We start from the raw sequence: 25,566 nt of genomic DNA on the forward strand, positions 1-25,566 counted from the left end.
TACTTAGAACCAAATCCAAATCTCATGAAGAGACAAACTGGTAAACCAAAGAATGCACCTTCCAGGTCTCTTTCTTAAGTTGAGGTGCCAGTGGATGTTCCCAAACAACTATTCATGGCAAAATTGGTCTTGGTAGCAGGAATAGCCACAATTTGGACTCTCAACAATCTGAAATAGTGTACATGATCCAGCAGTAGCTGTCGAAAAGATAATGTTGTCTTCCCATCGCACTTCAATGGGTTGAAGTATTCATGGCCCTAGTGAACAAATTACTTCCACATTTAATAATGTACACCTCCAGTATCAAGGTTTCTTTGGCAAAATCAACAGCATTGGCTGCTACAATCTCTGTTCCTCTAAGCCAATACTCTGAAGAGCCATGCTAGCAGGAAACTTCTGGCAACCACTATGCCAGATCTGACTGTCCACCTGAGTCAGCAAGTCTGCCTGCACATTGATGTTGGTGGCTCAGTTGATACTGAGGACAAGGTATGCTCCAGCTGCCTGAATCTTGTGAATGTTTTGTGCTATGAGGGAAAGCATGAGATAATGTACAGGAACCTAATCCATCAGGAGTTTTCTAGGAATGCTGCTGTCTGACAATTTGAAACCAAATTCTGGTAGCCCTTTTTTTTGAAACAATATTCCCTCCTTAGAGTTGATGGAAGTCTGTAGTTTTGCAAAGTGTCTACTGGTCTTAGAAAGCTCAGAAAAAGCCAAACGGCTATTCCCTAATTTACAGCAGTGCCTGTTTTGGGTCAGAGTCAAGAACAGTCCAGCTTGGAGAATGTTTACAAGCAGTGTTCAACTAACTATTTTCCTGAAAGTGGAGGACAGGACTGCACTTTGTGCATTTTAAGGGATTGACTTTTGACATCCTTATAATTAAGAACAGCCATCCTATGAATAAAACCTGGTCATGAATTTAGATTTAAGGTTAGGATAAGATCAGCCATGATCTTATTGAATGGCGGAGCAGGCTCGAGGGGCCGATTGGCCTACTCCTGCTCCTATTTCTTATGTTAAGATCTGATTCCATGCTTCAAAAGTCATGTGGCAGATTAAATAGGTAGCATGTGAGTCAATCACTGGGAAAAATCCATGTCATTCAAAACGGGAAACTGACTTTGGCTGGTAGCTGAGGCTGTATTGAGATGAGAAATGTCAGTGAAATGATGCAAGCCACTTTGCAAATCCAAAAGCAGCAAATAAAATCTTCAGTAGCTAAAAGAAAACTTCTCTGTGCACAGTTGAGCAGGAGGAAGAGACTCTGAACTGAAAAGAAAAAAGCAAAGAATGAATAAACCACAATTATAAATGTTTCTGATGCAGAAGGTAACATACCTGCTGCTGATGACGAAAGAAAAATAATTAAGTGTGGCCGTGATAAGGTTTATCGACACAGCTGAATTTGGTGGGGGGGGGGGTGGAGAAGAGAGGAGATCATCTGATGACCCCAGCTTATGGTGTTGATTACCTTTCCTTTGTGGAATGATGGCAGTTTTGATTTTTTAAAAATTGAGGACTGAAGGAGAAATTAAGTTAGCAAATTGTAGAATTCCAATAATTTAAATTGTCAATACAGCAACTAAACTGATTTTTTTTTAAAAAAGAAAACATTCATTGGTACGTGTGCACCAGCATCAAATTTACTGAATAAATGGAAAAATAACAAAAATAAAAAGGTTTTAAAAATAAAAAAAACTGTTTGGTACCATATGTTCGTGTTCTATTAAATATCAGCTAATGCTAACTGAATTGCAAAAATGTAATGTTAACTAAATTTACGATGATAAATGAGGAAACACATCATCAATACATGCCCTTGATACAGGGCAAATTACCTGTTTCTGAACTCTTGGAGAAAAATCAACTTTTAAAAAGTAAAACGGGAGGTAAAAATGTAACCAAAACGACACAAAATACTCTCTACAGAGTTAAAAAATATATATTTCCAGAGCTAGAACCACTGTAGGAAACACAAGGCAAGAAAATGCTGCAAAAGGTACCATATTACTATTTTTCTTTTTAAAAGCTATGAAATAACCACTGGGTAGGTAGTATTTTAAAAATTCACTCAAAACAATTATAAAAATTATATACTAATTTATAGAGCAAATAGATTGCTCTAATTATTGATAAATATAAAACAGAAAAGATGCAGCAATTTTCTGTACTAAAATATTTTCTGAAAAAAATGAAAGTGTTTACCTAGTCACATTTTAAAAATAAGTATTTAAACACAATTAAGACTCAAAATGGTTAAACACCAAGGCTGTCTACTGGACAGACATCGTTACTGAAATCCGACATGATAACAAAAATATATATATATATATATATGCACACACATACATACATACATATATATATATATATACACACACAAAAAATAAACATGAGTATTTTAATGGAATAAATTACATACAGTATGTGCTGTTATGAGGTGTTCATATTTTTAGCATTTAGTGCACAGCTAACACAAGATTTGGCAACCATGATTGGAGCATTCAGTTTGCTTAACTTTTCCTTCCTTTGTCAGTCAAGTACAGTATCATTGTACAGTACCTCCCCCTTGTTCCATGAGTATTATCAGTCACTGGGGTGGTTCAGTCTGTTATATAACATGCATATTTGTGGTACACTGACTTAAGAATTCTGATCTATTTCAGACAATAGGACAAAGAGCTTGGCATTCACTGTATGACCAATATGACAACTTGAGGTTTAGTGCGTTAATATTGTAAGTGGATGTGAGAAGGCACACAAACACATTGTTGCAGAAATTAAGGAACGATAAAATGCTCCTCTGGCTGTTAGAGGCCTTATTCCTGTTGACAGTGATGGGTAGAAAACTCTTGCTAATTAATTGTTTATGGTAATTACAGTCCCTCTATTTATATCAACCGCTCTAGGTATATAAAATGCATTCTGATACAATCCATTATTAATACAAACATTTTCAGATGAATTAATCCTTTTTATAATGTAAGTATCTGCTGTGCATAATTGAAAACACTTGTTTGGTATTAAAAAGGTGCACAACTGTTTCAGTAGCTATTTTGTACAGTCTGCATAAGAAAATTACATACCTGCAGCCTAAACTAACTTACAAATATTGTGTAAGAGCTGTACATGCATTTTCTTTGCAACCACCTTTACACTGGATGAGTTTGCAGATAAATAGTTCTGAGTAGGTACGATGCCCTTGTGGAATGTCTAGAATTTCTACTGTGAAAAAATAGAACTACATATTATACGATATGCCATACTCCATCATATTGAAACCATAATGGCAAGTATTATACTATTTTCAAGATATACTGATTGCAATACACAGTAACCTTTCAACATCATGATGTGCAATAACCAACTCATATTACTAGCAATGTGGATACATAAGTGAGGAAGTTTATGTATGGTATGTGACATGAAAGACCAGTTGAACTTTCCAAACAAAAATGGACTTAAAATAAGGTGTTTACTAGGTCAACTGTTTTTTTTTCAACCTGCATAACTTCAATGGCATTGCTTCATGTATCTTAGCATGGATCCTGAGTTGCAGTGAAAAAAAAAACAATATACCATTAAAAAAATCCCATCATCATTAATATCACTCCTCTGTTCTATTACAGAACAATTATGTGGTGATGTTCAGGCAAACTGAAATGCTTGGCCACTGTGCATTTCTGATTACTTCCAGCACAAAAAAGGCAAAACCAAACAAGGCAAATTATACACAACATTAAATGGCATCAGAAAAATGATGCAGCTGGAATTTTCAGTCACTCTAACATTCTTTTCTGCAGTCTTATAATGAGACAAGGATTCTATATCTGTTACCTGCATTAAAGCAGATACTTTTGGAGAAAGAAACAGGGGTCCTTATAACAAGGCTCTTTACTGCAGTGTTTACTTCTGAATTCCTACAGGCACAACCCGCAATTTTCAAGTCCACCTGATATAGATGCTGGACATCTGATACATGCCTAAAATCCACAATCCTTGTTACTAACGGAAAATGGTAAACTTTCAGTTCACTTTGGTAACAGCAGTTGCTAAGATGAAGTTTTTGCAACATCCTCCAGTACCTCATGGAAACTGAGCACTCTTTATTCTGCAAGGCAGTATCAACATGAAAACATTTGGACACCACAGGGCACAAAGGGCTTTGCTTCATTGTATACAAACTCAACTCTTTCCATGGGTGAAAGTGCATAGGAGTGGAATCCTGCTGAGTGCTAGAATCCTCTCACAGTATTAAGGCCTTTTAACAAAGAAGTATATCTGTCTCTGGTGTCAGCAGAGTGAGGCTTTAGTATGTTGTTTATTTAGCACTGCATCTTCTCTTAGCATTGTTTCTCCTCCCCTTGTTGCCTCTCCTCCTCTTCATCTGCTTCTTCAATTACCTGGATTTCATCCGAAGTTTGAGGTAAGGATGAGTTATCGGTTTGTTGTATATTTAGCTCTGACTTGCATTGCTGTTCATGCTCCTCCTCTTCAATTACCTTCTTCCACAGTTTATGATTTTCTGTTAGGTGGTGCATAATCTGGCAGAAGATTCTCTGCCTGCTTTTTCTCTTCCTCCTCTGCCCTATAAATCAAACAAAGTAAATTATAAGTGTTTTAAGTTTTTCCAGTCACTGTTACTAACCAACGTACAAAGTATATTTTATAGGTATTTTACAAGTTCAACTTTCCTGATTTATTTTCAACCGAAGCAGACTCCATTCAACTATTTTTGGAACAATTACAAACAGCCTCATTTAAAAATTCCATAACAGCAAGAGAATCACATAAAAATGTGTTTTATATCGGTGGATATAGTACAACAGAGTCTTAATATAATGGAGTGTCTCCCAGATAATTGAAGATGAAGCCTTATTTGTAACATAAGGAAATGTAATATTTACTATCACTCTGAATTTTTTTTGAAACATAAAACATTTACTTGTTGGGAGATCAAGATCCTCGTCATCAACTTCATCTTCAGTTTCTAAATCTTCTGCATCATCGTCATCATCCTCACCACATTCTGGATCAATATCGTCGTCATCCACCCACTGACCTGGCAGCAATCCAGCAGCATCGTAGGAGTTACACAGAGGACCTACAATATGCGTGATGAACGATTCCTGCAGCTTAGCCAACTGAGGTGAAGAGCGATCCATGAAGGGGCTAATGGGTAACCCAAGACTTGCCTCTTCATCTCCCTGTATAGCATAAAATTATGTCAGAAATCCTCCAGTATTAAATCATGAGCCCTTTTACTTCTACAACAGAATTTACCATAAATTTCACAGGGAGACAAGTAATTTGTGGAGATTATTCCTAATCTACTTGCATTAGATGAATTACTATTGTATCACAGTGGGCACAAGTACATTGCAAATGCAGAATAAGTGGATAAATGGGAGGTATTAGTTAAATACAATAATACATAATGAGTAGAACAAATGTGGTAATCCATTTAGGATGTTACGTTACCAATGCACCTCTTGTAATTAGGATAAGCCCTATGCTTCACAACATCCAGTACACATTTTCTTGAGGGAAAAAAAAGCATCTGAAACCTGTTCATAGAATTCATTGACGATGCCTTCTGTCCACTGCAGATGCAGCTCCCTCCGCTTAGCAGGGCCATTGATATCAGCCAATTTTATGCACACCTGGCACACCAATAGACGATCGTTCTCATTGGTCCAATCAATTCCTGGATTGTTGACTTCATTTACCTGCTTTGAGACAGCAAACAATGTTAGAATAACTTTACACAGTTACAATTTATCACTGCATCCCCAAATATAGAATTTTCCAGAAATTAAACACGAGTCGCCAGGAGAAAATCACTAATAGCAATACATTTTTTGGAGCAAGGCAATTGTTTTTATTTAGATACATGGTTTTAATGTAACTGTCGTCAATTAGAAAAATGTTATTGAACACTTCCCCAATGGTCTAGCAAGTATAGGCAATACCTGGTATCGTACTAAAACATGTAGAGCAGAAGGTCGCAGGTTCAATCCCTGTTCTGTGCTGAGTTAGCTGCTCTCAGCTGAGACAGCAGTCGGGGCACCTCAAAAAGCCTCAGTGCCATTGGGGAGGGGAAATCAGCGAGAGTTTCCACTTCTGATCACTATCCAATTAATCCTGGACATTGAATGAGGTCAGAATTTGGCTCAGCTGTACTACCCTCTGGAATCAAATAGTCTGCCAACACTCACCGTCTTAAGTTCAGACATGAAGAATGGCAGTCGCACAAGGTAAGAGAGGGCTGATTACACACAATGAACCATAGCAACAGTCCATGCCCTCAAAATAGTAGGGGAGGTAAAGGAGAGCAGATTAGCAAATCAGAAGAAATATAAAAACATCTGTTTCACCAATGAAGTTTAGAATCCACTTTATTCATCTAAGATTGTTATCAACACATTCCCTTTTCTTCTGATCTGATTTGCCAATATTGAAGAAAATTTGCTTGTAATTACTAAATTATGTCAAATAAGAGATGACATGGCTGTTTTGTTTTTTGTAGAGGTCACTTATGCCATAGCTATGAACAGACAACAGCCCTTTTCTTACAAACCTTGGAGTTAAACTCAGCAAGGAAGTCAAAATGTTTTTTCAAATCAGTAGCCAGGATTGCTTCAATCACCAAGAAACGAAAACGTTTGAACTCAACATGATCTAGATTTGCCAAGAAGTTGAACTCTGAACGAGACATAAACAAGTTCCATGCAGCGGCAGCATGATGATTCTCCAAGACAGATCTGTCATTATAAAGGACAGCCTAGAAAGTATTGAAAGAATAAGATTTTACAATTAATGAAAAAATGTATCACTCAAAATATAACTATAACTGCAAATTTGTTTTCTTTGAGACTTCAAATATCATACTCTAATATCAAGAGAATGTTCTCGTATTACAATGTAGATACTGACTAACAGCTTGGAAAAGAATCTGAGAAGCAGCACTTTACTCAAGTTATGAAATCAGTTAATCGAAACTCTTCATTCAGTGCCAGGGTTAAGGACATCTTGTCATGGCTGGAGAAGAACTTGAAGCAGGAGGGGAAGGATCCAGTTGTCGTGGTCCATGCAGGAACCAACAACATGGGTAGAACTAGGAATGAGATTCTGCTGAGGGAGTTTGAGGAGCTAGGGTCCAAATTAAAAAACAACCTCAAAAGGTAATCTCTGGATTATTACCTGAGCCACGTACAAATTGGCATAGGAACAAACAGATTAGATGGTTACATGTGTGGCCGGAAGAGTGGTGTGGGAAGCAGGGAATTCAATTCATGGGGCACTAGCACCAGTACTGGGGAAAGCGGGAGCTGTTCTGTTCGGACGGGCTCCACTTAAATCGAGCTGGGGCCAGTGTCCTGGCAAATTGAAAAACTAGGGTTTTAAACTAATGGGGGGGGGAGGGTTCAGGTAAGAGTAAATTTATAAGTCTAAAGAGAAGAGTCAAGGCTGTAGAGCAGAGTAGTGATTTGAGTAAATACAAGCAGAGTGTGTCAAGAAGGGACAGAGAGTTTAACGGTAACAGTGCATCAGTGAATAAAGTCAAATCAGGGAAAAACAGTAAAAAGTTAAAATTTAAGGTGCTTTATCTCAATGCATGAAGCATTTGTAACAAGATCGATGAATTAATGGCACAAATAGAGATAAATGGGTTTTGATCTAGTAGCCATTACTGAGACATGGTTGCAGGGTGACCAAGATTGGGAACTAAATATTCCAGGGTACTTGACTTTTAGAAAAGATAGGCAAAATGGAAAAGAGGGGTGGTAGCCCTGATAATAAAGTATGAGATAAAGGCAGTAGTGAAAAAGAATCTTAGCTCAGAAAATGAGGATGTAGAATCAGTATGGATGGAGCTAAGAAATAACAAGGGGCAGAAAACAATGGTGAGAGTAGTTTATAGGCACCATAAAAGTAGTTATAGTGTTGGATAGAGTATAAATCAGAAAATTAGAGGACCATGTAACAAGGATAATGCAATAATCGTGGGGGACTTCAATCCTCATATAGACTGGGCAAACCAAATTGGCAAAAGTAGTTTGGAGGACGCATTCGTGAAATGTATTCAGGACAGTTTTCTCGAACGATAAGTCAAGGAACCAACTAGGGAACAGGCTACTTTAGATCTAGTATTGTGTAAGATAGGGTTAATTAGTAATCTTATAGTTAAGGATCCTCTGGGGCAGAGTGATCATAATATGATAGAATTTCATATTGAGTTTGAGAGTGATGTAGTTCAGTCTAAAACTAGGGTCTTAAATTTAAACAATGCCAATTATATAGGTATGTGGGCGAGTTGGCTACGGTAGATTGGGAAATTAGATTAAAAGATATGATGGAGATAAGCATTTAATTCATAATTCTCAATGAATATACATTTCCTTGAGGAATAAAAACTCCATGGGAAAAGTGATCCAACTGTGGCTAACTACAGAAGTTAAAGACAGTATTAGGTTAAAAGAAGATGCTTACAATGTTGCCAAAAAGAGTAGAGAGCCTGAGGATTAGGAGGGTTTTATAAATCAGCAAAGGATGACCAAGAAATTGTTGAAGAGGGAGAAAATTGAATGAGAGTAAACCAGTAAGAAATATAAAAAGATTGTAAAAGCTTCTACAAGTATGTAAAGAGAGATTAGCGAAAGTGAATGTGAGTCCCTTAGAGGCAGAGACAAGAAATTATAATGGGGAATAAGGAAATAACAGACGTTAAACATATTTTGTATCTGTCTTCACAATAGAAGACACAAAAAACCGAACGGAAACAGTGGGGAACCAAGGGTCTAATGGGAGTGAGGAACTTAAAGCAATTAATATTAGTAAAGAAAAAAGAGAAATTAATGGGACTAAAAGCTGACAAATCCCCTGGACCGAATGGGCTACATCCTAGGGTTTTAAAAGAAGTGGCTGCAGAAATAGTGGATGTATTGGTTTTGATCTTCCAGAATTCCCTAGATTCTAGAATGGTCCCCATGGATGGGAAGGTAGCAAATGTAACCCCGCTATTCAAGAAAGGAAGGAGAGAGAAAACAGGGAACTGTCAGCCAGTTAGCCTGACATCAGTAGTAGGGAAAATGCTAGAATCTATTATTAAGGACTTAGTAACAGGGCACTTAGAAAATCATAATATGATTAGGCAGAGTCAACATGGTTTTATGAAAGGGAAATCGTGTTTGACAAATCTATTAGAATTTTTTTTGAGGGTGTAACTAGCAGGGTAAATAAGGGGGAACCACTGGATATAGTATATTTGGATTTTCAAAAGGCATTCAATAAGGTGCCACACAAGAGGTTGTTACACAAGATTAAGGCTCATGGGATTGAGGGTAATATATTAGCATGGATTGAGGATTGGTTAACGGACTGAAAACAGAGTGTAGGAATAAACAGGTCATTTTCAGTTTGGCAGGTTGTAACTAGTGGGGTGCCGCAAGGATCAGTGCTTGGGCCTCAGCTGTTTACAATATATATCAATGACTTAGATGAGGGGACCGAGTGTAATGTATCCAGGTTTGTTGACGATACAAAGCTAGGTGGGAAAGTAAGCTGTGAGGAAAACATAAAGAGGCTGCAAAGGGATACAGACAGGGTAAGTGAGTCGGCGAGAAGGTGGTAGATGGAGTATAACATGGGGAAATGTGAAACGATAGGAAGAATAGAAAAGCAGAATATTTTTTAAAAGGTGAGAGACTAAGAAATGTTGGTATTCAGAGGGATTTGGGTGTCCTTGTACACGAATCATAGGAAGTTAACATGCAGGTACAGCAAGCAATTAGGAAAGCAAAAGGTATGTTAGCCTTTATTGCAAGGGGGTTTGAGTATAAGAGTAAGGAGGTCTTACTGCAATTATACAGGGCTCTGATGAGACCACACCTGGAGTACTGTGTACAGTTTTGGTCTCCTTACCTAACGAAGGATATACTTGCCTCAGTCAGGGTGCAATGAAGGTTCACTAGATTGATTTCGGGGATGAGAGGGTTGTCTTTTTTTTTCAATTCATTCATGAGATGTGAGCGTCGCTGGCAAGGCCAGCATTTATTGCCCATCCCTAAATTGCCCTCGAGAAGGTGGTGGCAAGCTGCCCTCTTGCTTTTAGTAGCAGGATTGTACAACTGAGTGGCTTGCTCCGATGAGGAGAGATTGAGTAAAATGGGCCTATATTCCCTGGAGTTTAGAAGAACGAGAGGTGATCTCATTGAAACGTATAAAATTCTTAGAGGGCTTGACAGGTTAGATTCTGAGAGGCTGTTTCCCCTGACTGGAGAGTCCAGAACTAGGGGACATAGTCTCAAAGCAAGAGGTCGGCCATTTAGGACCGAGATGAGGAGAAATTTCTTCACTAAGAGGGTTGTGAATCTTTGGAATTCTCTACCCCAGAGGGCTGTGGATGCTCAGTCGTTGAGTATATTCAAGATTGAGATCAATAAGAGTTTTGGACATTAAGGGAATCAAAGGATATGGGGATAGGGCAGGAAAGTAGAGTTGAGATACAAGATCACCCATGATCTTATTGAATGGCGGAGCAGGCTCGAGGAGCAATATGTCCTACTCCTGCTCCTATTTCTTTAGTTCACAGTTTATTGTGTTTAATAAAACGGATTACCAGCAGTGAGGTCTGTCTCTGCAGTTTCCAATTACATCATTTCTTACTATTTTTCACTCTCACTTGGCCTATCAGAAGTTTACCATTCTATTTTCTCTTTTCTTTGCCCATATAACTTCAGTTAGGTCTCTTCACCACTGTGCTGCTACATGCTAAAAATTAACCTATTAACCTATATAAATATTAAACTTTTATTTTGTACTATCTACATATTGAGCTCAGTTTACAAATTAGATTTTTAACATTTAAGTTATTCATCATTATAATACACAGCAAAAGGCAGATATACGCATCTTAACAGTGAATGCTTCTAGGCTTAGCAGAGGAAAAACTTTCAATATGACATTCAATTCCAACTGTTCTAAACTAATTTTCAGCATTCTGTTTTTAATTAAAAGAACAGATTTAAATTAGCCTGAAACAAAGACCACATTACAAATGTGAGATATATACTATGCCACTATATAGCCAAGTAGGAGATAGAGTAAACTGAAATGCAGGTTTGTTATCTGGGAACAATCCTGTTGAATGTCGACTATATTTTCAGGTAAATACACGGCCCTCTCGATTGCCATATTAAGTAGGCAGGTGTGGCTCAGAATTGTAAATGCGACTTGACAGAAAAATTACAAAACATAAGAAAATGTTAAAAATACATCATTTTGTTATTACGATTCCCATGAAATTTAATGTACAGAATGTACCATCGTAAGCCATGCTAGAATGGCTGAGCTGCAAGGCATCAATTGCACCACTGCCTAAGATGTACTCAATTTTTTATTCTTGTATCTTAAATTGACACTTTTTAACATTTGGAAGTATTCCTAAAGGTCAGATTTTTAATATAAACTGAAGCTCCATTATTAGAATGTTAAAACAAGACTGCCAAAAAATAATTTAATTGATTAATTTTGACATCAATCATGGTTGCAAATAATTTTTCATAAAAATGAGTACAACTGAAGAATTAAAAGACCCCAAATGTTACTTAGTACTTTGCTAACAAATATGTACAAATTAACCACGCTTTGCAGTTCATCCATAATACTGCAACTTTGTGGTCAATAACTAGCTTCTATGTAGTTAACATAATGAATAAATGACAGTAAAGAAATTCTTCAAACTAATTGCAATTGGTATTATAACTAAATTTATAATTTCAACCAATTCAGTAGTGTGACTTTCAATAAATGCGTATTTCAACAGTACATTGCAAAGATGTTCTACTACAAAGCCACTAAGTGCTTTGAGGATTTGACTGCCCTGAAGCCACAGTCCATCAGTGTTGAAGTGGAAAACAAGACTATACATTTGTGGTTCGACACAGAAATCAATATTGTTTTGGAGAACCTTCAATCAGAATTTAAAATTTGAATGCAACCTTGATATTCTAACCGGTGTTCCCAGAAGAATTGTTCAGCTTTAAGTGTGAACCTCATGCAATTTTGTATGACACAAGTCAAAGTTTTAGCTTGAATTATTAAGATGAAAATCCAAATCCATTTCAAACCTTATTTGAAGAATGTTATTTTCACATAGTTTATTTATACTGTATCCTGTATTTACATTTCAGTCTCAAAGTACTACATATTAATGACCATGTTGGATTATTTGGAGTTCTTTCAACTGCTTTGCTAAGCTTCACTGTTGTATTAACCCTGTGGGGTACTCAAAGGCTTCATCAGATTTCAGAAAATACACCTCATCTATTATGTATCAGTTTCTGTGAAAAAAATGTTATAAAGTAACATACAGATCTGAAACACTATGTCTTGTTTCAGTATATTCTTGATATAAATCATAATTTGACATTTTAGTGACGTGCCATAGCAGTACTCAAAAGGTTAGTGACAAATTCTATGTAGATAATAATAGACAATAAAGTAAGTTAGTCTGTTGGCTCATTCCTTTAGCACCCCACCTGAAATATCCAAGGCTACATTTCAATCTTTGATTGACTAGATTTAATCAAATGAATTTGACAAATAAAATTAAATAGGAAACATTTTACTTTATGCTTGTAAGCTACTTGATGGTCAAAAACATATAAATGCAAATTAAATGTTTACTTCATAGAATCTTATTTGCTGACTGCACCAAATTCAACGCTACTGAAACTCAGATGCAATAAAGCTATTTTATAATACTTGTCATTTCAAAACAATGTAGTTTGTTGTATGACTTCTCTGTGTGTGCAGACAGGGAGCTGTATGTTATTTTTAATAGTTATGGCAATTTACGATTGTTAACTAAAATGACTTTTCAGTAAAGCTTGCTGTACTGATAAAATGAAGTACATTGGATGTGCTGTAATGAAAGATTACTGAAGTTGAAATGAATTAATGACTCACAACCCACCGATACAAATATCAGGGCAGAGAAATTGAAGGCCTGTAGAACCATACTCCAGCAAGGAGTCAATAGTTTCAGGAGGGAGGGTCGAAATTGAGCAATTAATAAGATTGAAAAAAAAACTTCACTCCCTCTGCTACAAATGGCTGGAGCCTTGTATTCAGCAGGGCATGACTCAAACTTATTGCTAGGACCCAATGTCACCACTTACCTTCACTGATTACAAGAATTGTGATTTCAGATGTAAAATGTCCAATTCCAGAAGTGGTAAACTTGAGAAAATTGATTACATTGCCCACCAGGAAAAAGCTTGAGCAAAGACCCTAATTCCTGGCCAGCGATATGGTCCGGTACGGACTTAGCAAGAGCTACGCCTCCTTAGAAATGCTTACTACAATGATAAAATCAAGTAATTCATATTATATCGATACTTAGCCAAATCCACTTACTTGAGGTGCATTTGTTGCTACTAAGAATGCATTTGTACGCCCAGGATGATCATAATCATGCATGGCGGCTGCAACGTAAAGTGCCATCAACTCCAGAGCTGGGATGTTTGATGCAAGGCTGCTATAGCTGTCATCAGAAATGGCACAACTTCTGGAAAACATATAGGCACCCCGACCTGGTGATATTCCACTGTCAGAATCTAAGGAATATTGAATGTTATAAAAATTATTTTTATGATGTCATACAATCTTTACAGCTTATGCACAGGAAAAAGATTCTGAATAAGCTTCTCAGAAAAGTTCACAGTATTTTCTGTGGTTATTTGTAATGACTGAAATCCAGTACGCTCTGCAAATCATATAATATATTTTGATCACCTTAATATCAAACTGGCTGACGACAAGATGAAAGTTGTCAGATTAGTCCTCTAAAACTGAACCATTTTTCAGAATTGCTGCTGCAAAAAGGAGGAGGCAATCATATAATGGGGAAAAAAAGTGAAAATAATGCATTCCTGAATCGAGCCCCAGGTCTTGTTTGCTCCTAAATCTTTTGGCAAGCATTTAACTCGCTTTGAGCTTTCAAAATATGGTTATTTCAGTATTTTAATTAACATTTACTGATCAAAATTGCAATTTTTGCCTTTTAAAGACTTCATGAAAAACAATATTCAAAAGAAAGCAACACAGCTCACAGTACAACTTAAAAGCACCTCCTGCTAACAAAAATGAGGTAGATTTTTGTCCCTAAAAAATTAAATACAGACAATAGATTTAGACGACATCAGGATCCTTCCTTAGTACTCTAATTTGAATCTTTTCTGCATACAAAATCTTTTCAAACTGTATTTATAATTGTGCAAAATATCAAATTGACATGCTAATGCAGCAGTCGGAGTTGCCACCATTAAGGAAATGGCACGTGATGAAAATGTATTTGCAGTCTTGTCGTTTTAAATGCTTTGTCAGGAAACCTCAATGTTTAATTTAAAAAGAACCATGATGAAAGGCAGATCTTTAACTTTGCCTTTGAGTACTTCAACATAAAATTAAAGCACTGTATATAATAGAGATGCATATCAGCACATCATACTGTAGAATACAAGTAGTTAACTCTCTAAAATACTCTTCCCCACGTTATAACAATAAGTCAAAAATACTAGCACAGAATAATAACATTGGTATCACCTTCGCTGTATGAACTTTAACTCCGTTCTTCCTGACTGATAAAGTAATCCAGGTGAAAGGTTATTTTGCTGGTTCGTCATTATATAGTGACTTAAACCATAAGGCACAAATAATTCATGTTAAAAATGTTTGACATCAAACCCCTTCTTGATTTTCCCTTTCAAAAAACAAAGAACTTTGATGCTTGGAACTCAGAAGGCCTACGCTGTTATGTTTTAACTTCCTACCATATTCAAGTCATCCAATGAAATAAAGTGGCTAAATTATGTAAAATGCTAGCAAGAATAACAATGTTGAAAAGGAATGAGTAGCATAGCACATGTACATTACAACTTGCTTTTCAACTGAGCTAAATTATTGATTTATAGCTTAAAGAGGAATAGTTTTTCTTAATATCTTAAAGACTGTATTTTAAATTGACTCCAAAAATGATCTATTTTTAATTTTTAGAAAGACTTTTGTGATTTTTCCCTCTGTCCTAACTGCAAACTTAACAGTACTCATGTTTTCATTTATCAAATGCAATTTTCTGAAACATCAATGAGTCATTTTCTTGCAATGCTCCTCCGTGTAGGTGGTACACAGCTATTAACAATGACAATCACATGAAATAGGATAGAAACAATGGAAAAGGTGCGTCACTGCACATAGATGATACTATACATTCAGAAACAGTGATAGCTATCAATTACGTTGGATCAATTAACCTGTCGATTTCCTGTATCTTAAAAGTCACAAAAAAGTACATTTTCACAAAGGAGACTAAGAATTATCCTTATTAAATGTGCATAAGCAATACTATACTGAATATAGAGAAGCATTCCAAGATTGAGGAATAAACAAACACAGTTCTATGTTAATAGTTAAAAATGTCCAATCATGTTAACAAAAAGTATCAATCTCCAAATGACATTTTCTTTATCTTAGAGCAAAAATTATATTCATTCTGTTAAAACAATGCAAAGCATATACCTGTGTCACTTTCTGTTACATGATCACTGTGTATTTGCTGGAATCCTGGGATAGGCCGTGTTGTTAAGTACCAAACGGCATGAAGCACATCAGTGGCATGGACACGGTTGTGGTCTATTAAAAGTAGTGGGACAAAACAACAGGTAAAGTAAAAACCATATTAATGATGTTCCTTTCTCTTTAAAAGGAGCGTCGACACCCCTATAAAGTGGTTGGGAAAATGTTTCCCTTTGTTTATATACACAAAAATCACCACTGTGATACATGCTCTCCTACCCTCCACCCACCTCCCCCCTCTCAGTATGGCAATATTATCAGTTTTTGTTTTTTTTCCCCCCTCCAGCCTTCCCCATCAATTTTTCTCCATTGCTCTTCTTCGGAGGCCAACAACTCGTGCTGAGATGTGGGGGTAAATTTTAACTACCAGCTCGGAAGGGAGCCGGGGGGGGGGCAGATTTCCAGGTGCGAAACCCGGAAGGTAAGTGGGCAGATCGCAACCTTAATGGCACTTCCAGGTTTCGCGCCAGGCAGTCAGCCTGATTGACAGGTCGGTAAATCGGGGGGGGGGGGGCTGGCCAGGAAGGAGGTCAGTTGACGACGAGATCAGGGAACTGAGGAAGATGATCGGGGGGCCGAGAAGAATGGGGGAGTTGAGATGATGGCGGGGGGGGGGGGGGGGAAACACGGACGAGGGGATGATCAGGGGGCCGAGGAGAAGATCGGGGGGGAGCCGAGGATAACATCCGGGGGGGGGGGGGGGAGCCAAGGATAACTTCGGGGGACTGAGAAAATGATCGGGGGCTGAGAACCAGGTCGAAAGTCAGGTGACGAGTCAGAGGCGGGTGGGGTCCACCGTGGGGGGGGGGGGGGGAGGGGGCTGATCACAGGCGCCCTATCGGCCAGGTGAGCTTGCTGGGCCTGGATGAAGCACTCCTGCTCTCCAAGCCCACAAGCAGTGCAGTAAAGGCATTCACGAATGGGAAGTGATGGGAAACCCGAACAGGTAATGTTAAATTCATTTTATTATTCCAATACACAAAATATTAAGTACCTCAAGTATCTCAATGAGGTACAATGCCCTTTTAAGTATCAGCCCACTGGCTTTAAGTGGGGGTGGGACTTCTGGTGTCTGCTCTCCACACGCAGACAAACCTGTCTGGGTTAAACCCAGAAGCAGGCGTGTTGGAGCCGGGATGCTGTCCTGCTCTGAAAATGGAGCATTTTTACTCTCCACCCACCCCCAACCCACCTATTCTTGAGGGTTAAAGCTTGCCCCATAGTTTCAAAGTGGGGTAAATCCTCTAGTAACTTGTCTGAATACTCAATTCTCTTGTACAAGCTAGGGTAGAGAATATCAGCAGGATATTTGACCAATAGGGACAACGACAGCCAAGTTGGATCCCTACCCTCAACCTGGTATATTGCTCCTCCCCGCTCCGTACATGCACACACACATCTAATATGAATCACAGGACAAAGGTCAGGAATGGGAGCCCTGGCTAATATTTCTCTCCCGATACCTGAAAACAGTTCAGCGATTTGTAGTACCCCACCCTTGTTGCTCTGGCTGAGGCTAAGTATCTCAGCACAGATAAAAATTTGCACTTGAGACGATCCTGCCAAATTCCCCTTGAATTGATAACCTGTAATCTTGCAAAATGAGAGTTACAACAGCTATCTCGTCAGAGGGATTAAGCAAGAAGTGTGTGTTATATGTCTGGAAAATGCATTCCAGATAAATTAACATGATCAATTATTATATTTTAATATAAAGTGGAAAGGAAAGAAATTCAAGCACTCCCGATTCAAATTTGTTTTTAAACTTATGCCCTAAAGTATTGTCATTTTGCATAGAATTAAGTGGAATTTACAACACAGAAACAGGCCATACGGCCCAACAGGTCTATGTCGGTGTTTATGCTCCACATGAGCCTCCTCCAACCCTACTTCATCTAACCCGATCAGCATATCCTTTTATTCCTTTCTCCCTCATCTACTTATACAGCTTCCCCTTAAATGCATCTATGTTATTCACCTCAACTGCTCCATGTGGTAACAAGTTCCACATTCCAACCACTCTCTAGGTGAAGAATATTTTCCAGAATTCCATTTCAAGTGGTTGGTAGCTTGTTTTTTGTTTTAATTGCTATATCATTAGAGACGGAAAATCTAACATGTTACAAAGGTAATAATTAATGAATACTAATACACAGATTGCACTTAGAAAAGCAGATATCGAAGTGGCAGGTAAAAGAATAACAAAATAGACAAGCACAACAAACAGCACTTGAAGGAAATAAGATGTTCATTGCATGTTTTTGGTGGTCATTTAAGACAGAATTGTGATTTTGTGGTATTCCATGAATTCTGCCACCTTCCAGGACGTTTTAGTTGTACTTTGGTACTGCTAAAAAGAACTATTTGTCATTGCATTCAACTAACCATTTAGTACAAAAGTCACTGTTCTCATGATATATAATTGTATTACAGACCAATTAAAGAGAACATTTGTTGTGGGTGTATTATTTTCTCGTACATTCCGGGGGGAAATGATTAATCAGAAGAATTTTATCTGGGATTGCTTTTTTTGGCAATTAATTTTGATCACTTATCCTCTCTCGGTCCACTCAAGCCATTCCCCAAGTGAGATGATGACTGACCTGCTCTCAGGTCTCACCATATATCAATATTAGCCCAGTCTCCAGAAGGTAGCTTGGCCTTATTTTTTCACCATGCCAGTGGGGAAATTATTTTGAAGATTTATCTGTGCACTATATAGCAAAATCATGAACTCATTTATAAAGATTGAATTTACAATTTTGTTGCACATAATGCACAGAGCAAATCTTCACCAGTGTCGGTAACAGCAAACACACCTCCTTTCCTAACCAACTCCATTGTACAGCACACTGGAAGAACAACATCCTGCCTGAGTGCACTGCCTTTGTAAATGCAGTTCTTAATCAGTACCCTATTTGTTCCACTACTTGATTAACAGATATAATTACTTCAAACAAATTATGTGCATGTATAACTCACAATTGCTTAAATAGATTTAAAATTGATTCTATAGAAGAGACTCATGAGTTTAAAGAGCCATTCTTAACTTCTAAAGCAAATCTGCCCTTAGAGATTAAAGGCACCTAAAGACCATATGATACAAAATTATTAATATGCACATTTTGAATATTGTTTAGCACAAGTCGGAAAAACTTGCTTCTCCATTATTCACATTAAGATAACGGCACAGTTATAATTTTGAAATATTCTTATTTAATTGTGGCAAATAAGAAACATCCTACAATTACTCATAACTTTACAAGAACTGCATTGAAAAGTCAAACTTGCAAGTATACTGCGACCACAGAACTGTAAGGCACAGATTTGCTTCTACCATTGCAAAACAGAAGTATGTCAATTTCAGATATGCTATTAGAGGACCTTATCTTTCTCTGTTGTTGCGCACTTTCCAGAAGCAAGCTGAAGAGTGGTATTGGCCGAGGTTTGGAAGCACATTAATTGCACCTCTTCCACCCTCCCCCACCCCAACACAGCTCAAGAAATGTTCATAACACCTCAAGATTAATTGTTATTAATCCAGTAAAGTAACGTTACCAAAATGGCATTACAACAACAACTTGTTTTTAAATAGCACCTTTAACATTGAAAAACGCATCAATGTGCTTCACGGAGGCGAGAGGGAAAAAAATAAAAATAATGGCGAGGTATGGTGATATTACACTACTAGGAGTCCCTTATTTAACAAACAGTCATACCGGGCACAAAGGAAGATGGTAGTGGTTGTTGGAGGCCAATCATCTCAGCCCCAGGGCATTGCTGCAGGAGTTCCTCAGGGCAGTGTCCTAGGCCCAACCATCTTCAGCTGCTTCATCAATGACCTTTCCTCCATCATAAGGTCAGAAATGGGGATGTTCGCTGATGACTGCACAGTGTTCAGTTCCATTCGCAACCCCTCAGATAATGAAGCAGTCTGTGCCCGCATGCAGCAAGACCTGGACAACATCCAGGCTTGGGCTCATAAGTGGCAAGTAACATTCACGCCAGATAAGTGCCAGGCAATGACCATCTCCAACAAGAGAGAGTCTAATCACCTCCCCTTGACATTCAACGGCATTACCATCGCCGAATCCCCCACCATCAACATCCTGGGGGTCACCATTGACCAGAAACTTAACTGGACCAGCCATATAAATACTGTGGCTACGAGAGCAGGTCAGAGGCTGGGTATTCTGCGGCGAGTGACTCACCTCCTGACTCCCCAAAGCCTTTCCAACATCTACAAGGCACAAGTCAGGAGTGTGATGGAATACTCTCCACTTGCCTGGATGAGTGCAGCTCCAACAACACTCAAGAAGCTCGACACCATCCAAGATAAAGCAGCCCGCTTGATTGGCACCCCATCCACCACCCTAAACATTCACTCCCTTCACCACCGGCGCACAGTGGCTGCAGTGTGCACCATCCACAGGATGCACTGCAGCAACTCGCCAAGGCTTCTTCGACAGCACCTCCCAAACCCGCGACCTCTACCACCTAGAAGGACAAGGGCAGCAGGCGCATGGGAACAACACCACCTGCACGTTCCCCTCCAAGTCACACACCATCCCGACTTGGAAATATATCGCCGTTCCTTCATTGTCGCTGGGTCAAAATCCTGGAACTCCCTTCCTAACAGCACTATGGGAGAACCGTCACCACACGGACTGCAGCGGTTCAAGAAGGCGGCTCACCACCACCTTCTCGAGGGCAATTAGGGATGGGCAATAAATGTTGGCCTCACCAGCGACGCCCACATCCCGTGAACGAATAAAAAAAAAGATTTCCCTTCACAGTAAGTCAGAGGCGAAGAGCACTATAACATGTTATGCACAATGTATTAGTCTGCTGCTAAGTTGGAGCTACATTTAACATTGTTGTCTCTTTCAGGCCACAAGATCTAACTGTTGCAAATAAGCAGAAGTTGAAGGCAAGAGAAGGATAATTTTGAGATCAATTAGAGGGTAATTGTTTCTCTGTAAATTGACAGCTGATTGTAAATCTCTGGCTCTCGCCCCAGATCAGATAAAAACAGCAGGAAATTACTATTTTTTCTCTTCTTAAGATTCTTTTGCATTTGTAACGAAGTGTGACATCTCAATGGTAACTGGTATGCGCTGGACGCAAGACTAAATCAATATCTTATTAAAAATCGGAAATCCGTATGCATTCTCTGTCTAAAAATCTGTACTTCCTGTTATGCTTTTGTCACACTTCTGTGTCAACTTTTTCAATAATAAATTTCTATGCCCACATTTAAAATACAAACTTCTGTCCAAAATAGGGTTTTCATCAACAAAAAATTATATCTTTCACAATAGCATGATTAAATTTATCCATTGAATTGTCTTTTAATTCCTTAATTAAACTTTTTACTTGAAGGCCTCAGCTTCTCCTAAAAGCCTGGCTTGAACTTGATATTTATGCCCAAAGATGTGTTTCTGTTTGCAGAATGAAAATCCTACAGTCTGAATATGTACAGTGTACCTAACTTCCCAGGATGCATCAGTAGCATGTCAGCCTAACTGATTGAATATATTCCCTATAGGTTCGAATAGTTTATGCTCAGTTGTTTGTGAAAATTATTTGAGGAAAAGCGGAAGTACAGACTCCCAAAGTTTTGTTCAGGCAAAGTTTACATTGTGTTTTTTTTAAAAAACAGAAGCTGTGTCAGAAAGTATGAAAAAAATAATAGCATTGTGATTGCACACCTGTTGTAGCTTTTGTTTTCTGTTTTATACAGCATGGAAGGAGGCCATTCGGCCCATCGAGTCTGTGCCAGCTCTATGCAAGAACAATCCAGCTAGTCCCACTCCTCCGCCTTGTCCTCGTAGCTCTGCAATTTTTTTCCTTTCAAGTACTTATCCTGTTCCCTTTTGAAAGCCACAATCAAATCTGCCTCCACCACCCACCCTGGCAGTGCATTTCAGGTCCTAACCACTTGCTGTGTAAAAAAGTTTTTCCCCATCTCACCTTTGGTTCTTTTGCCAATCACCTTAAATCTATGTCGTCTGGTTCTTGACCCTTCCACCAATGGGAACAGTTTCTCTCTATCTATTCTGTCTTGACTCTTCATGATTTTAAATACCTCTCCCAAATCTCCTCTCAAGCTTCTCCAATCTATCCATGTAACTAAAGTCCCTCATCCCTGGAATCATTCTAGTAAATCTTTTCTGCACCCTCTCTAAGGCCTTCCCATCTTTCCTAAAGTGTGGTGCCCAGAATTGGACACAATACTCCAGTTGTGGTTGAACCAGAGTTTTATAAAGGTTCATCATGACTTCCTTGCTTTTGTATTCTAAGCCTCTATTTATAAAGCCCAGGATTCCGTATGCTTTTTTAACCGCTTTCTCAACCTGCCCTGCCACTTTCAACGATTTGTGCACATATATCCCCAGATCTCCCTGTTCCTATACCCCTTTTAGAATTGTGCCCTCTAGTTTATATTGCTTCTCCTCGTTCTTCCTACCAAAATGTATCACTTCGCATTTTTCTGTGTCAAATTTCATCTGCCACGTATCCACCCAATCCACCAGCCTGTCAATATCCTCTTGAAGTCTATGGCTATCCTCCTCACTGTTCATTACACATCCAAGTTTTGTGTCATCTGCAAATTTGGAAATTGTGCCCTATATACCCAAGTCCAAGTCATTAATATGTATCAAGAAAAGCAGTGGTCCCAGTACCGACCCGAGGAACACCACTGTGCACCTCCCTCCAGTCCGAAGAATAACCGTTCACCGCTATTCTCTCGTGCCTGTTACTTATCCATGCTGCTACTGCCCCCTTTATTCCAGGGACTTCAATCTTGCGGTACTTTGTCAAACACCTTTTGAAAGTCCAGAAACACCACATCAACCACACTGCCCTTATCGATCCTCTCTGTTACCTCATCAAAAAACTCTATCAAGTTAGTTAAGCACAATTTGCCCTTAACAAATCTGCGCTGCCTTTGCCTAATCAATCCACACTTGTCCAAGTGACTGCTAATTCTGTCCCAGATTATCGTTTCTAAAAGTTTCCCCACCACCGAGGTGGTGGTTCATGTTTCAAGAAATAAGTGTTGAATTTTGAAGCCAAATGAAAACCTCTTATAATCCAAGTTATGTTTTGTTGATATTAGAAAATATAAACATTCTAATTGCTATGGTCAAACAGAATGAGGCATGGTGCCTTTCCTCATTCTAATTTGAATCATTACCAAGTTGAATGTTGAAACCAAACAAAATCTCTTCTGAGGAAAATAGATGGGGAAGGAAACAGGTTGAAGCTGAGGGGTGCTCTTACCACCTGCCATTGTGGGGAATGAGTGAGAGTGGGAGCGAGTGCATGGGGGGTTAAGAATAAGGTGAATGATAGCAGAGCAAGTGGGTGAGATAGGAAGTAGATGAGGTAGTGGAAAAGATTAAGAGTAGGGGAAGCCTGGGTAGAAAAAAACACAACTGTTAGGGAAAAGGATTGGAAAATAAACAGCTGAAAGCAACGTTTTCCCTGCAACTCCCAACAAAAAAATGCATCCTGAAGCCATCATTGGCTCCTTTCACTGCCACAGGATGCCACCCACCACCTCCTACCTCAAAAAAAAACCAAGGAAAAAGACAGAGGGGCAAAAGAGGACAGAGGGGCAAAAGAAGACAGAGGGGCAAAAGAAGACAGAGGGGCAAAAGAGGACAGAGGGGCAAAAGAGGACAGAGGGGCAAAAGAGGACAGAGGGGCAAAAGAGGACAGAGGGGCAAAAGAGGACAGATAAGCAAAAAGAATTTAGAGAGCGAGCAGAAGAGAAGAGAAAGAGAAGCAAAAGCAGAAGAGGGGAGAGAGAGAAACAACACAAAGACAGATGAGATACAAATTATTCTCTCCGACTCACCATGTGCAATGCCACAGATCAGAATATATTCTATATATAGATATGTAGATGTTAGATAGATTAAGGGAGCTAGTAATACTTACAAGGAATGTCACGGTAACCATTCTCCAGTGCACGAAAGTAGTTCATAAACTCCCGAATGGGGATTTTGAAGAGGTCAAATAAGGCAGTGTCAAGAAACAGGGAATAAATGACCTAAAACACAAAAATGGTTTTGTTGGTCACTAAAGCTCATAAAGGGAGACTGACTGATAAAAGACACAGAATGCACGGACTCAGAATTCTCACATTTTTGACTATTACTGGACATCTGTTATCTTCTTCGGCATAATTATACAATACATTCTCCTTCATTGGTTTACCCATGGCCATATTTGTATACATACATACCATATATTTGTAGCACATACATGCACTTTAAAATGTATGTGTCAATATGCTATGAGCAGTGCCAGAAGACACTAAAAATTCAGCAGACATACTGGTTAAGATTTTTTTTTGAAGATCAGGTTTTCTATAACAACATCTGCAAGACTATGAGTTGTCTGCTTTAGTATTTCTTTGTATTAATAGGAAAGTTAGACAAATATATAAAGGAACCATAGATGATTCTTATGTACAGCCTTTTTTTAAAAAAAACAGAGAACAAAATTATAATCTTACTACTTTTTCTTTTTGGTGCAAAAATCCCTTCATTTTCCCCCACTCTCTCAAAGTACACACCACCTGCACTGGGATATTAGCTCTCAGGTTTTTCACAATGATGCCCTTCAACCAGCCAACAAGTAGCACAGAAGTATGCAACAGCACATAATTCCATAGAAGTGTTGGTGTTCCAATATACCAAATATACTTTTTGGAACAGAAACTGTATTAAAAAAATGAAGTTTAGAATTCATTTATCCAATGAAAATTATCTTAGTTAGGTGTTTGGTTTTTGAAGGAGAGATAAAGGTCCTGAAACATATCCCTTGTTTCCAAATTGCACAAACTTCTGCTCCACTGGCAATCATGGAAGTAGTAATTAGCAATACAGAACAAAGGTCACAAAATACTTGTTGAAGGATCACAATCTCAACGATAAAAATATTTGCCCAACTTTACTAAGATGGATTTTTGGCTGGTGAACTTACTCAAATTTTTTAAGCATATATGGGCATCATGGATTCTGTTTCATATTAGATATTTTTATTTCATGTCATAGCGCATAAGGTTTTCTGCGTCAAAATTAACTTCCACTTAATTATACCAAAATAAAACGTTAGCAAGAAAACTAACCTGACTAAGAATTCTTCCAGATTGTCCACCTGTCATCTCTACAAGTTCAAAAATGGGAAAATTCCAACTATTTAGCTTTTCCATGCATAGCTCTGTGCCTTGTGTTTCTATCGGCTCAAGCAAAAGCTCTGGCAACTGCTGTCGATTTAAAGAAGAAAAATATCAATGGTTATGCCACAGTACCTCAACATCATAGTATCATGAAAAATCTTATCTTTTAACTAATATCAACTATATTGTCAAACACTGTTCCAATAACTATTGCTGGAGGAAAAAAAACAGAATTTTAAGCCGGAATATAATTACACCAAACTGAAGGGAATGAGACATCAAAAATGATTATATTTTCCCATCCACCCCCTCCCCAAACTATCCCCCTCAGTCAATCCAAATCATCCAACTTCTAAATATTGCCAAAATACCATTACTTTTCTTCCTCAACCAAACTTCCAGGAAACATGCTCCTACAATGCAAGAGGAATGTTAATTTACTAAGGGGGAAACAATATTCTCTGCAAGCTCTCCCCACCCCCCACCCCCACCCCGCCCCGCCCCCGACAACTACCTGGTTGATTGCAAAGTCATTTTTTGGAGAATTTCCAAGAGTGAATGCCAATTCATACTGAGGTTTTAATTCAACTCCTGAGAATGCAGTGCATCAACATTTGCCATTGTCAGATTCAGCCAAATTAAACTCCGACATTACAACAGTGACTACATTTCCTGAGGTCATGAAAGGCACCAAATGAATGCAAGTTTTTATTTCTTTAAAAGTT

At 38.4% G+C, this 25,566-nt stretch overlaps 1 protein-coding gene across 7 annotated transcripts in view; it reads right to left on the reverse strand.

Moving 5' to 3' along the window:
- Positions 1-3,391: 3,391 nt before the first annotated feature.
- Positions 3,392-25,566, reverse strand: part of pde3b (phosphodiesterase 3B) — a 254,316-nt gene continuing 232,141 nt past the window's right edge. For 3 of the 7 annotated variants that reach the window (XM_067993909.1, XM_067993908.1, XM_067993905.1), the window contains 8 exons: positions 24,791-24,928; positions 23,596-23,707; positions 15,589-15,702; positions 13,429-13,628; positions 6,587-6,790; positions 5,574-5,738; positions 4,952-5,213; positions 3,392-4,594 (listed from right to left, as the gene is read on the reverse strand). In XM_067993909.1, coding sequence (XP_067850010.1) covers positions 4,350-4,594; positions 4,952-5,213; positions 5,574-5,738; positions 6,587-6,790; positions 13,429-13,628; positions 15,589-15,702; positions 23,596-23,707; positions 24,791-24,928 — 1,440 coding nt within the window. In that variant the 3' untranslated portion in view covers positions 3,392-4,349. The remainder of the gene's footprint in view (positions 4,595-4,951; positions 5,214-5,573; positions 5,739-6,586; positions 6,791-13,428; positions 13,629-15,588; positions 15,703-23,595; positions 23,708-24,790; positions 24,929-25,566) is intronic. The other 4 variants (XM_067993911.1, XM_067993910.1, XM_067993907.1 and 1 more) reach the window with 3 other exon arrangements.

This window comes from Heptranchias perlo, chromosome 12 (assembly GCF_035084215.1).
Source record: "Heptranchias perlo isolate sHepPer1 chromosome 12, sHepPer1.hap1, whole genome shotgun sequence".
NCBI lineage: Eukaryota > Metazoa > Chordata > Chondrichthyes > Hexanchiformes > Hexanchidae > Heptranchias > Heptranchias perlo.